The sequence below is a fragment of the Micropterus salmoides genome, unplaced genomic scaffold, assembly GCF_014851395.1.
Source record: "Micropterus salmoides isolate LMB-PRFRI ecotype aquatic unplaced genomic scaffold, ASM1485139v1 Ms_hic_scaffold_10, whole genome shotgun sequence".
Taxonomy (NCBI): domain Eukaryota; kingdom Metazoa; phylum Chordata; class Actinopteri; order Centrarchiformes; family Centrarchidae; genus Micropterus; species Micropterus salmoides.
Window position 1 is genome coordinate 25098437 of NW_024040041.1, and position 14458 is coordinate 25112894.

General features: G+C 39.3%; 1 protein-coding gene across 2 annotated transcripts in view; it reads left to right on the forward strand.

Moving 5' to 3' along the window:
- Window positions 1-14458, forward strand: part of si:ch211-210g13.5 (inactive phospholipase C-like protein 2) — a 73843-nt gene that overhangs the window by 46232 nt on the left and 13153 nt on the right. For both annotated transcript variants that reach the window (XM_038704540.1, XM_038704545.1), the window contains exons 3-4: window positions 7133-7336; window positions 11450-11525. In XM_038704540.1, the coding sequence (XP_038560468.1) occupies window positions 7133-7336; window positions 11450-11525 (280 nt within the window). The remainder of the gene's footprint in view (window positions 1-7132; window positions 7337-11449; window positions 11526-14458) is intronic.

Sequence of the window (14458 nt, forward strand, 5' to 3'; positions counted from 1 at the left end):
GTTGCTCTGGAGGTGTGCGACCTATGACATGTAAAGCAATTGTAAGTCGCTTTGGATAAAAGCGTCAAATAAATAAATTAATGTAATGTAAATGTAACACCCCACACCACCCCCACCCCATCCTTAAAAGAGATGGAAAAACTGTTCAGCAGCTCATTTTAGAAATCAACAACCAGCCGAACTTAAAACACTGCAGCCTCTCATACTAGATGATGCTGTACAGTAGGATAGAGGCTATGGATATATTTAAAAATAATAAAAAACAAAGTAAGTCTCTCCCGAATTTTCAACTAATAGCAATGAGTATGGTTTTTACAAAACAGAACGTTTCATAACGCCACTGGCTGAGATAAAAAAAATAAAGCAAGGCTCTCTCGACTTTTCAACTAACGTTACTTTTTTGCACATGCATTTATAAGAGAAGTATTCAGTGCTTTTACAAAACACAAAACGTTGCTAAATACCACTCTCTACTGCTGAGTGGATGCATCCTTGGCAGTAGCTGCCGGAGTTTCTTTCTGTAGGCTAAGTTTCACATTGCTGTGCTGCTTTAGCGCTTGCTTCAATAAATCAGATGTAGAATTGTTCGCGATTTAAAGCTTTTTGCCAGTCGCACAAAGTTTACAACATATGACAATGTTCTTTACACCTTAGACTGTGATACAATAATGGTAAAACATAAAGCTCCAGGAAAGAACACCTATCTCTATCGTTCTCCATTCTTCCTTTAGCTTTTTGGGTAACAGCTAACTTGAACAACATAAGGTGCTGCTGTCTTGCAGCGCAGTCATGCATGTTATATTAGTATGCAAATGAAACACAAACAAACAGATCTAACTCTGAAATTAAAGTTTATTGTTGAGTAAACAAGAATTTACAAACAATGCGAAATTGTCCCCTGAATGCATGTGATCCAGTAGCGTTTGGATACAAGAAACCCGTGTACCGTGGTAGCATTTTTCGTTACGGTAGAGCGAATCAATAGACTCTGTTATCAGTTTGCACCATGGTAGCATTTTTTGACTAGGCAACATAAATTGTCAGAATCACCGGTCGAACACCACTCACCAGTAAACCATCCTTGCAGCCCACTTAAATATGTCTTTTCCTCCAAACCACTACAAAGCTGAGTAGTAAGTGCCATGGACAAGTGTATCAGTGCAAGTTGACCAGTGTACTCACTCGTTCTTGACCGACTCTCTGGTGATCAGAGGTAGCTGTGGAGTGCACAATATCCATGCTTAAGTAGTCTACAGCTTCTTGTTCCTCCCTGTCTCTCACCTCCTTTGTGACCTCAACAGCCTGGCTTAACTAGACAATGACATAGGGAGAGAGAGAGAGATTGCTACTGACTGAGTGAGCACCAGTAGCTAATGGTCTCACTTTATGGTAGTGTTAAGATTATGTAAACTTATCGTCGTCATTAATTGAATGAATCATCATACGTCATCGCCATGATGGCATGGCACACACACCACCTCTTGAGATTCCCTGTTTCCCTCCATGCTACCCCGTGCATACCTCTTCAACTACACTCTCCTCCTGCTCACTCTGTTCCTCGACTTCCCTGTCACACTGCTTCTCTGCCTGCTACTGTTCCTGCTCCTCTGCCTGGCACTGGCCATGGCTTGTCACCTCTCCTTCTTCCACCTGTTGCTGCATAACAGCTACTGCTGTCGCCTTAGATGTTTGGCTTGAAGCCAGAGCCACAGCATCTGACACGAGCTGTTAGAGAGGACAGAATGGGAGTGGTGGGCCCAGCCCAGCAAGAGACATGATTGGGCAAGCCAAGCGTCAAATGAAAAAATAAATAATATTATTGCCATTCAACTGGCCACCAAGGTGCGTCAGCTCTCTGGGAAAATGACAGGTATTACCAGTCCAGTGCTGGGCATAGAAAAGATCATTGGAGCAACACATTCAAATGCTGCTGCCTGTAGGTGTTTTAAATGATTTAAATGCAGTCCGAGGGGTAAAGCAGGATGTTCAAAATCGTTAATGTTTATGCTCTACAGAACCTGAATATTCTTAGTAATTTAAATGGTATCCTGAACATTATATTGTGTTATAGTTGATGAAAGGTTAGACTGAAACTCATCTCCATACCGTAATTTAAGTTAAGAAATAAAAAAGAAAGGGAACCCTCTTCCAACAGTGTGTTTCTGATTGGACTCACATCACTTGCTGTTGTGAACTAAGGCTTGTTACCACTTGTACTATATTAATGTTGTTCAAGAGAACAGTAATAAAGTGACACTGCTGTACAATTATGAGGTTTATGAATAGTTTGATCATTAATGAGGAACAGTTAATGCCCAGAGGAGATGACTGGGTTGCTAAGCAAAGTCCCCTAGATGAGCAAATTAAGATTAGTAACCACAGTTTATATTTGACCTGATAACCAGTGCATTTATCATTTTGTTTGTGATGACTGAATGGTGTCATACAATATACATGCTTGTCTCATTGATTCAGTCTACAAATTACATGCACACGGAGAGCCAGTGTGCATTTTACATGCCACGTGTTGTGTTGTTTGGCAGGCTCTTGTCTTCTCTGACAAGTAACACAATAAAAATGATCTTGCTTACACAACTCCATCAACAATACTTTCTCAACATAGGGGGAAAGAAATGTCTTAAGTAGTAAAAAGGGATCAAAAATAACAAATGTAATTTATTTTTATTGTGCTTCTTAGAAAACACTTTGAGTAACCAAATAACTTACTTACATGATTACATACTTTAAACAATGCTCTCATAAAACAATGCTGAATAATTATTGGTAATGCTGCACATGTGAAAACAAAAGCACCATAAAATGTAAAAATAAGAATCCCGGACAAAAACAGTGACAGTATTGCAAAAAAACAAAAGCAGGGATTCTTTCTTATATCCAAAGTTTAATTTAAAATTATACTGATAATGTAAATAAGTCACTTGACACACTTGAGCAGATACTGTATATGCATGATGAAAAATGGTGAGATTGTCCTCTGATTACCTCATCAGTCCGAATTTAATCATAATGTAATGTAAATGTAATAATGTATATAAACATACCTGTCTCACTTCAAAAATGTGGTAGTAGGCAGCATCTTCTGAGTATTATATTTTAACCTGATACCTAATGTCTTGTGCTACTTGTAGCTACTGTTGGAAGGATGCAGGCTTAACAAAATCAAATGTATAAAGTTAATGTCATGTATAAGAAGACATATAATTAGATAGACACATGTATGTTCCAACAGAAGCTATTAATAACACACTTCTTACTACGTATATGTATTACGCAACCAGGTCATAAATACAAAGGTCTGTTTATCTGTCTTCAGTCAACAGTAACTTTGGTCTAATGGCACAGCAAACAAAGACCAGACCATCTAAATGAACAGAGATGTGATTAGAGATCCTGTGGCATGCTGTCATGCATTTTTCAACTGTGGAAAGACGCATGTTCTGAAAGAGGACATACATTTACTCTCCAATATCCCAACAGAGGGAGAAATATGTTTACGTTCAGGAAGGGAAATTAATTTTAGAGGTAGTAATATTAGCAAATTACTGTCTGAATGGGATAAGGGGGAGGTAATTTCAGGAAAATCACTGAAAATAAATTCATGACAATCTAAAATGGTGACAAATGGATGCCTCAGTAGTTTGTCATGATTAGGTTCTAGTCTTTGCTGGCTTGTGAGTTAGCATAGGAACATTTCCTGAATAAGACATGAAATGTGACTCATTGTGAAGTTATACAGACATATCTAACACATCCAAACTTTTGTAAAGCTCCAGTCAATGAACTTATGCTAAATATGGAAATTAGAATTGAATCAATAGACTTGCATGAAAAATGACTCTTAACCAGATCAAAAACACTACCGCTCCCCAAACCACAATATCCTCAGGTTTGAAATGTAAATTTTTCTTTTTGAAATTATGAGATAAAAGTTAATGAAATAAATGAAAGAGGTGAGAGGAACGCTTTAAAGAGGATAAATTAAGGTGCTTTTAGAATAAGGCCTTTGCCTTTTAAATGTAAAAAATGAACAGCTGTGAATGCTTTGTGGAGGCCAGCTGTGTAGGGCCTGGTGCCTTAGATCCTGAGAGAGCTGAATGGCAGAAACAGTGCCTATAGCCAACAACTCACAAGGCAACAGCCATGCCAGCACTGGAAGCTTTGCCACCCCTGAACTGAAGCCAAGATTAGACGTTAACATGAGGAAAAAAAATGTCTTTTGTACTCATACTCATTAAAATCCCAGATATCATGGCTTATAACCTTAGCGATAAAAGCAGTTCACACACATGCACACACTTTAGATGTCACCATCAAACTCATTATTTCACCCAACTTAGCTCTTTTAGGACTCCTTTCATCCTTAAAAAGCAAAAATTCCAGGTGGTCTGCTTTGAATATTTATAGAAAGTGTATTTGACTGTTGAAAAGACAACCCACTGGTCAATGATCCGTAAACATTGATCAGTGGGCAGCTGCGATAGGTTAATAGGTTGCCATGTTTCATATGTGGATCTAGGCTGCAAATCAATTATTTCTACAGAAGACTTGAATGAAGTCTCTGGAGTGCTGCGACCCATCAACCTTATAATGTGTTGATGGAGTTGGAGGAAAGCTGCCAGCCTGGATTTCTTTTTATTTGCTAAAAAGTGTGTGTGCCATTGTAGGCACATTCACCTCCACTCACTACTGTGGGCCAAAGAGAAGAGGAGAGAGATAGAAAGATAGAATCAGAGAGAGAGAGGAGCAAACAGAAACAAAAGCAGTGTTGTAACCAGACATGGAGCTCTCATTTGGGGAATGTGAATAGGAGTGAAGTGGGGGAAGGGAGTAATTAAAAACACAAGCCAAGATTGTAGGCAAAACCTCATGGTGGACAGCATAGAATAAAAGATAATTATTTTTTTTTACTCTTAAAAAAACCCACAAGCCTCTCAAGGGGTTTTTAACATCATGGCTTGATAGTGTTTTTATTGCATAGCAATTATCGAAAAACATTCATTCATGAGTTTGCGTACACACATGTATGGCATTATAGCATAACTTCGGCTCAGACCACACTGAGACATAAACACATGCAGTCACACATGCTCATAGTTCACACAAGCATACGCTGGGTTTTAATCCAGAGCTGTCCCGCTTCCACCATTGTTTCCCCGGGCTATGCTCAGTGGCCCATGAGGTGTTAACTGTGGCTGAAGCTCAGCATACAAATGCCGACTATGTCCCCTGGCCACCCTTTCCATCTACAGGAAGGTCTGGCCCCACAGTGACAGCACATTCTCTGGGGTAGTGGGGTGGATATTTCTGCAGTCCTGGAGGTCTAGCCCAGTGAGACAGCTGGTTCCCTGCAGAATGCCAAATGTGTGGACGGACTCCTAAACACCAACACTGGCTTGTTTTCTATAAATTATTATTTTTTTGCCTGCTCATATTCTGCACTTAGTTTTCCCCATCTTATTCTCCCTCATGCTGTCTTACCTGACTTTAGTTTCCTTAATGCTTCTCATTAGCGCCCTTACTCTTCTTACCTCTTTGCAGTTTCAGACTCTGTTCTTCATGCCTCAGCCTAGACTGCTCTTTTGAACTCTTTCACTGTCCTTTCTCTTCTCTCATCCTGCTCTGTTGCATTTCCTTTTCTTGCTCTCTTTAACCAACGTAACTGATGAGGTACCATGTGAAAACAGTGGGCCTGATTTGGTTGCTTAAATTCCCATGCTGCCTAGTTGCTAGGGCTGCAAAGCCTTTGAACTCAGACGTGCAGAAACTCTGGCTTCCATGGACTTTAAAGCAGGCTGGCCCGGGATAGGGGAAGATTTTGCGAAACAGAGGGAGAGTGAGTCTGGCAGCATATTCTTAATTCAATTTGATTTAGTGTCTTTAGGCCAACAAACCAAACTGCTGTTGAACTTGATGCTCCCACCATATGACAGTACACAGTAGTTCTTGTCAGGTAGAAGCATTTGTGAGGAGGAAATCCATGAACATTGATGGTGGGCAGATATAATGGGTTGCCATGTGTGTGAGCAGATGCTCACAAACACTGCATCTACTCTGTTGTGAGAGTTGTTCAGTTAGAAGAAATAATCAAATTGGTAAAATACAAACCCACGGCATTGTTAACCGATTTCTAGTTGATATAAGGCATCAATGATGGCTGTGTGGAATTCTGACTGCAAAGTATATTAAAAGCCACTGTCTGTGTTGTGGTTCCAAATCTTACCTGTCCAAACTTGCTATATCACTGTGCTTGCAGATTTAACCACGTTCTTTAATGACATTACATCACGTTTATTTGACGCTTTTGTTTAATTACTATTTCATAGTTTTAAGCTGGATATTTGCAGTGAGAGAAGAAAGATAAATACAGAGATGAGTGAGTAATTAAAAGTACATAGAACCTTCAGGCTGTGGTTAGAAGTTTGACTCCAGAGCTATTGAATGAGCAGACTGACATTATGAGAAACTGATAATTTTACTGTCAACAAGATAAACGCTTGCTGCTATCTTGTTCCTGGTATGAGGGGAGCATCAGGATCTCTCTCATTGAATCTCCTCACTCAAGGTCATCTGTAAAAAGTTGTAAAAATATTTGCCATTCCATTAGGACCACAATCATACGGAGCCCCCAAGGAGACAGGGAGAAGGAAAAAAAATCACGTTTCTAAGGCCCACCAGAAGAGTATCTGGCGCTCAAGAGAAAGTATCTGGTGTGCTTGAGTTAGTTTCTGGTGCACATGAGATAATCTGTTTGGGTTTTTTTTGTCCATGGCCCTTTAGGGGCTCGATCTGTATAATCATGTCATTTGCCAAGCAAAAGACTCTATGGGAATATGCCATAGTTGGTTACATTGGAAGTTGGATCGATGCTTTGGTTGGTTTCATTAAAACAAAAATATACTGCTGTGAAAGCTAAGAGCTTCAGAGAGCAAGGACAAAGAGGACACCACAAGCAGAATATTAAACACTTACTTTACTTTTGGTGCTACTTCCCAGAGCAACTTAAAATGAGTGAACACAAATGTGGCTTAGAGAGTTAGTTCTTTTTATATATACCTTTTAAAGGGTTCATACCCAAATTGCTATCCTTCAGTGTTGGTGTTTTCCTTCCCAGAATGCCATGGTGTCCTTCAAGGAGCTCTGTGGCCTGACCCCAGCTGCCAACATGAAGCAGTGTATCCTGACTGTGTCTACCTGGCTGATGAACAGCGAGCGGTCACTGAGGGTAACAGTTGACCTGAGCGAGACTTACCCCACCATGGAAGCTCAGGGTCCTGTGCCTGAGCTGCTGCGCAAAGTGCTCAACGCCTATGACATGGTAAATAACCTGCACACGCATGCAAACAGAAATGTTTATATTGTTGTTGGTATAACACATGTGAACATCTTTTGAAGAAATGTATTGTGCAGAAATTCCTTTTAAAGATCAATATTTAAATGAAAATGCAGTACACATGGATACATACACACTTATATGCATCTTATACTGTGTTACATGTGATACGCTTAACACTGTTGTTAAAGTGTGTAACATCTCACTAAATATCTACTTCAGGTAAAGATAAAATGTCAAAACACACAGGCATTTAAGTATAACAGAGGCTGTGTGCACTTCCTACTTTGTGCAGATCTTCATAGGTGCTGCACAGAAAAAGCCCAAAGAGGAGCATTACATTGCTTCCTCCCTTAATACTAGTTTGCTTATCGTTTGATTCAATCATTTACACAGCTGGACATGTTTACAAGGCTTCTAAACGTGGCTAAAACCACCAGCCAGATTGTCAAGCTGCAGCTACTCATTTTATAATTTAACATGTCCTTCTCCATCCTACCTCCTCTCTTCGAAGAACACTGCATTTTTTTACCACTTGACATTGGTACGGCCCAAAAAAGGTTTTGGAGGACTGTGTCTGTAATTAGTTATCACCTGCTGTTTCCTCTCCCATTCTCCCCTCCTGCGAGGCTTGGTGGGAGCTGGTGAAGTGGGTCATGAGGGAGGAACAAGGCTGTTGTGTCCACGCTGCTCAGATCATCAGTGCTCCTGCTGCTGACATCTACAGGAGTGCATTGACATCTGCAGCGACGCAGCGAGCAGCTCCAAATAGAATCTGCTTTGGGTTTTATGAGGCTTTGCACCAAACAGGAGGCTTGGCACTGTCAGAGTAATTCTCACGCTCCAGTCCACAAAAAACGTTTCTGGGGACAAGCAGAAAAGCAGGCCCAGAATCCATATTTTGGAGTTTTAGAGATTAGAAAATATACTTTAAAAATTCCACTAGAAATGTATTCTTTTCATTTAATCATCTTATGTCAGCCTATAATGACAAGTTCCAATGCTTTCCCCATCTTGTTAATTGTGGCTGTTGGAAATATTTGCTCTTGTCTTACTTTCGCTATTGCTACAACTCTTATGTACGTATACAACTCACTGTACTCGCATCTATTCTTTTGGGATTGGTGAAGCAATTCTTGGAAATGTTCGTTAATCGAATAGTTAGATTTTGCATGTTTTTAAATTTTTCCTTTAGATCCTTAGCTTAAAACATCTCCCAATGAAGGGACTGTTCAAAATGAGCTCACTTTAACAAAACTGTCTGCACTCAAAGGAAAGCAAAACAAAGGAAAAGGCATGCACATGCACAAACACTAACACCCCCCACCCCACTTCCTATCTCTCGCTAACAGGAGTGTGAAACTTCATTACCTTCCTACTCTGTGCTGCAGGGCTGGTCCAGCTGCTCTTCCTCAGCCTGTGGGATGATGTTTAGGGCTCAAACTACAGTGTTGTGTTGATCAGATGCAAAGGTAGAGGTGAAAATTTGAAGTTGCATCAGAATCAACACACAAATGTAAACAAACTCAAACATACAGCAATTATGTACAGGCAAGAGACAGACAACAATCTATATACAGGTCAAATTGTACATGTACCATAGACTATGTACAGGGTTGAGGGACAGATCATGCAAGAGTGCATGTAGTGCAAAGAATGCAAAGAATAATTATTGTATAAATAATGAGGCTGCAACAAATATTTAAATTGATTAATCTGCCATTTACATTCTCGATTAATCGATTGATGTGAAATTTTAATGATTGATTTTATTTATAAAACATCTGAAAACTGTGAAAAATGCCCATCATAATATCCTATTATTAAATGTCTTGCTTTGTACAACCAACAATCCAGAAATATGCCATGTACTGTAATGTAAGTGCAAATTCTCATGTGAAAACCTGCAACAATTGCATTTTTGCTAGACAAAATAAATAGTTGCAGATTAACTTTCTTTTGGTCAACTAATTGATTAAATTACTAATCATTGCAGCTTTAATGAATAATAAGTTACTCTACATACAGCGGTGGTTTTATGTGCATATATTAATCATCATTCACAAACAGTGAGTACTATAAAAACTATCCTAGTCCAAGCTAACAATGGAGTATATGAGAATGTCCATTTTGAAATGTAGCAGTTCTGGTTTTCTTTGTTTTTATTTACTTTGCCAATAATGTTTAATATAATGTGTCCTTTCTGGATTCTATCTCAATTTGTTCAGTCATGAAATTCTTACTTTTTTGCTTCATGGGCCATGCTTCTCTCTTACAACAAATGGGGGTGTGGCAGTATATTGATGGAAAATAGCAAGTACGCTATTTGCAATCTGCATGCACATCAGTTTATAATGATTCGGATTTATTTACATATGCACAGTGGTAAGAACAAAACTATCCAGTGCGCACATGTCATGAATCCGACAGTAATTTTGTGTGGACGCTTATTTTGTACTCAAAGTAAGAACATTTCTATACACACATTAGTGAATGAGGCTATATACATAATTGGTGAGAGTAGTAGAAAAAGTGAGACAGGTGCAGTCTAAGTCAAAAACTGCAGTTATAAGGCTGTAATAGTAAACAGACTGCTTACAATTTAGCTTTGCTCGTGAATTTAATTTAGATTTCTCTTGTACTTAAATACAAGGCAAATTTAATTTGAATTATGTAGTTTACACGCCCAATTAATTAGAAAGAAGCTGCTTCCTGATTATGCTTTTTTTTTTTTTACCTTTATTTATTTAGGGGAGGTCACTGAGAGGAAGCCTCTTTTTTGCAGGAAGACCCTGATCACATTCACACTGTTCACTGTACATTCACACCTGGAAGCTGCCCAGTACAACACAGTTTTATCCGTTGGCAACTGAGCAGCACCACTGGAGTAGTTTTGGGGTCAAGAGTTAGGGGGTTGGGGTTAATTGGGTTAACAATGGAACTGCAACAAACATTCAGCACCTTGGCTGTGCATTTCCTATAAACACCATCCCCACATTTCAGGAGAATTTCATTTACAGAATGCTTTATTCTATTCTATTCATTATGACTTCACCATGCAGGTCGTTCGTCTGCCCTCTGCATCTGTGAAGGGCATGTCCACACGCGGCGGCTCTCATCCACTCACCGCTGTTGTAGATGTTATAGCCTAGTTATATTCTAAACACATCTTGAATTTAAATGTAGCATACAATATACTCACTATTGTAGTGTTTTATAGGTGGTAATAATAGGTTAATAACCTAATAATGTAGGCTAGTTATTACTCCTCTGCTTGTTTTTTTTCAGACTCCATCGGGCATCCACAGAATTACACATAGCTAAAGAAATTTAAAAATCCAAACAAAAATATTTATTTGAAATAAACAATTATAATCAATTTCAAAATTCAAAGTAGATTTCTACCCAACAGAAAAATGTATAATGATCACTTTTACTAAAAAATACACAGCGTTGGAAAGCTGTATAGCCTCGGCAGGTCAAAAAGCAGGGAGCCGCACGCTCTCTTGAAGGGATTGTAAAATACACCTCTATCACAGAGAAAAACTAGGTTACGGCAGCATTAGTTTTGATGATCATGTAGCCTACACAAAATCTATAAGCATTGCTTTTATGCAACCTTTATGCATGTTTACCTAATGCAAGTGGATCACTGTCAGATGCAGAATCAACCCAGGGCACATCGCTCAGCCCCCACGTCAGACTCTCCTTCACTCACTGCGCTGAGCAAGTGTAATGCCTGTAGTAGAAAAGGCGTTGCCAATAACAACATAGAATGTTTATCTAAATGTGAAAAGTGAATAGCGCGAAAATGACTATATTCTCTATGGGGTAAATTTTCTTCATATAGGTATAAATGCCCTTTTTTCAAATCTGGTCAAAAAACAGCCGTGGGTAAATTTGACCCATTGGCGTTTGTAGTGTTAAAGCTGAATTGTTGGTGTGGCTGTAAACATAGCAGCTAAGAGCTTAAATACTACAAAATTAGCCCTAGATGTTGAGTGGTCAAATCTGTGTTTGGCTGGGCCTCTGCTCAAGGCCCCCGGTATGATGCTGAGATGTGATGCAAACTAACTACATGCTGTCTTTGTCTTCTAGATGATCCAAACCAGCAGAACACTGATTGAATCGGCTGACATCGTCTACTCCAAGCTCACACAAGCACAACGGGAAGGTAAGCTGCATTATGGGATGGGCAGAGTCCTCATCTTCCAAACCAGAAATTTTGATTGCCAACATGTTTAATCTTATCTTGAGATGAATCATGTTTTTTCAAATGAAGATTCTCTTTTTTTTGTGCCAAAAAGTAAGCAACAACAGCATTAAACAAGGTAGGAAAAGGTAGATCTCTCTCCTACTGTGAGGAAAATAACTCACAATTCAAAGATGAAGATGAAATTACCTGAATTTTCAGGCATATTTCTTAATTCTTTAAAGAAAAATAAGATCATAAGACACAAAGCAATATAAATAAATGAGATGAGAGAGTTTGTTGAGATTAATATTTTAGCTCTTCTACTTTACTGTCATGAATCATGCACTGTAAGAACATGCATCTGCAGCCTTCAAACGTATCATGTGTCGTGTCGTCCTAATAGAATGAGCGTAGTGTATCTACTGCTACATCATTTCCATCAACATCAATAGCAGTGGCTGCTGTCAACAGAACAGGCCATCATCAGTGAGTCAGCACCAAGTAGTTATCATGTCAGTGGGCAGGTGAAAACAATCAGCCAGCCACACAGACAAAGGGCTACAGCAGAAAGAGGATGGAGAGCATAAACATCCTTTGAGAGGAGGAGAGAAATGAAAAGGTTTGACAGAGTGTGGAGTGAGAGGTGAGGGATGGCAAAAAGGATAGAATGTAATTAAAGAAGCATTTCGTCAGCACACAGTTTTTAAAAGGGTGCTTGATGTAAAAGCCCTGGCCTTTTTAAGGGAGAGGATAAAATTGACCATAATAAGATCATTAGGAGAGAAATGGCTTAAAATCAAGAAATCCTGTGCCTTGTCTTCTCCAGCCTCTTTCACATTCAGCACTAATTGTTCCACATTTACCTTGCTTCTCTACTGCGCAGCAGTGCTTCTGCTGAAGAGCTCCTCAAATAGGAGTGCATAGCTTGAATACTGACAATTTGATTTTGCATATTTATACCTCACACTCTAATGCTGTAGACAACCCAAAACTGAAGCAAATGTGAAACGTACAGATTCAGGTTTATTATAGAACTTACAGCAGCTGGTGTGAACATGGAAAGGTACCATTTGTAGTTTGTGTGGTATTGTTGTGGTTGTGTGTATAATAAACCCCAAGAAGACAGGGAAGGCTCATTCACTGGCATATGCCAACCCAGTATCATGAGGCTGATATGCCAGTTTAAGCCCGCTGTTCCCAGCTTTACTCCCTAGTGTCACACAGAGGAAGGCATATGCTTCTTTCCTCCCATCACAACAAGCCAAGCATTTACCCAGGGATGTCGGTTGAATGCTGGGCCTTTAATCACAAAGCTGTCCTCTGGTTTTAAGGTTCCCTATCTCAGAGCTAGAAGCATCTTTAAAGGCGATGACTGCAGAATTAAGCAGAACATAAACCCCTGTGAAACCCACACAGCCACAGTCGCACTCACAGCAGTGTCATTATAGCTGGATACCAGATGCTGGTGCTCAGCTTATTGCTGCTGTTAGGTGAAAACCTTTTACTTCCAAAATGTCAAATTTCAGAAGAATATTAAAAAAATCAACCTTGTTTCATGCATGACATGCTTGTTTAAATTAATTTTAAAAGGGCTTCAAAAGCCTAGGGGTTGATAAGATTTTTCCAAGGAGCCGGTAATCCTTACAATCCAAAAAAGTAAAAACATGGATGTTTCTAAATTTGGAGTTACAAGTTTTTCACTTAAATGCGGCATTATGTAAGAATGAAACAATGAGGCAGAGGATTGGAGCGACAGCCCTGAAGGGCCTCAGCTGCATGTCAAACATAGCACTTTGCCTATCGCCCACTCCACTGCTCCCAGCCCTAACACACATGCCTCAATCCTAACCCCTGCCATTTTCCAAGTAGACAACTGCTGTGTCTGTTCACTCCTGGTCCAGACATTCATTGTAGTTGTAGTTTTGATGGTGATATATGAGGCTGAAAAGAGGAAAGAAAAAATATAATACAAATAGCAGCTTTTTCTCTGACATAATGTGGCTTTCCACAAGGCTGTTAGAGTAACAGATTCCTGTTTAAAATCTAATTACTTAGGTTTCATGTGCAGAATAGTAAGATAAAGAAACCTATTGCCTTAAATCATAATTTGTAAAAGCAATTCTAAACTTTAAATTAAATTTAACCTGTTTGGCCGGAATATAAAGAAAGATTAGCTCTGAATACAGAACTGTGTAAGTCCAACATCAGTATTTTATCACACGATTTGACTACCTGTTCAGGTTTATACACAATTATTTCTTGTCATAACTGTTATAATATTGCCTTTCTTGTTACTGCAACAGCTCCATCTACATCAACACATGGAAACACAAAATATATATTGTCCTGAGCTGCTAGAAAACTTGTTCTGTTCACTGTGAATCTGCTCGAAAATGTGCTCTGTCTCTGTTACAACATGCTTCCTAAATGGTCTTTCTCCTTCTTTCTGTCATGTTTGCGTTGTTTAGCCTGTGTCTCAGTTCAATATAAGCATGTCTTATCCTCTAGAGAGCAGAAAAACCATGGAGGACATTTGGATGAACTCATGACTCACCAACAAAATGCTGCATCTTTCTGAAGGCTGGGAAAGCATGAATTTACCTCTTTTGATAGACTGACAAGCGGTGAATGCACCCTTCAGAAGCTATCTCATAAGCCATATGATTATGTTCAGACTGATGATGACAATAGCAACAGCCTGAACACTGACAGAGAATCAGAGAGTGGAGGCATATGAAGAGTGAGATGGTAAATTTGCATAGAATTTAAGGTTTTGTCTCTCTGATCGATCCAGAAGCCAAAGGTATAATTTTGGTGTAATGGGTGTGTGAGAAGCGGAAAAAGGTGCTATTAGAGTATGGGCTGTCAGCATTGGAGAGGGAATATGGGATGGGAGAGGGTGTGTGTCTAAG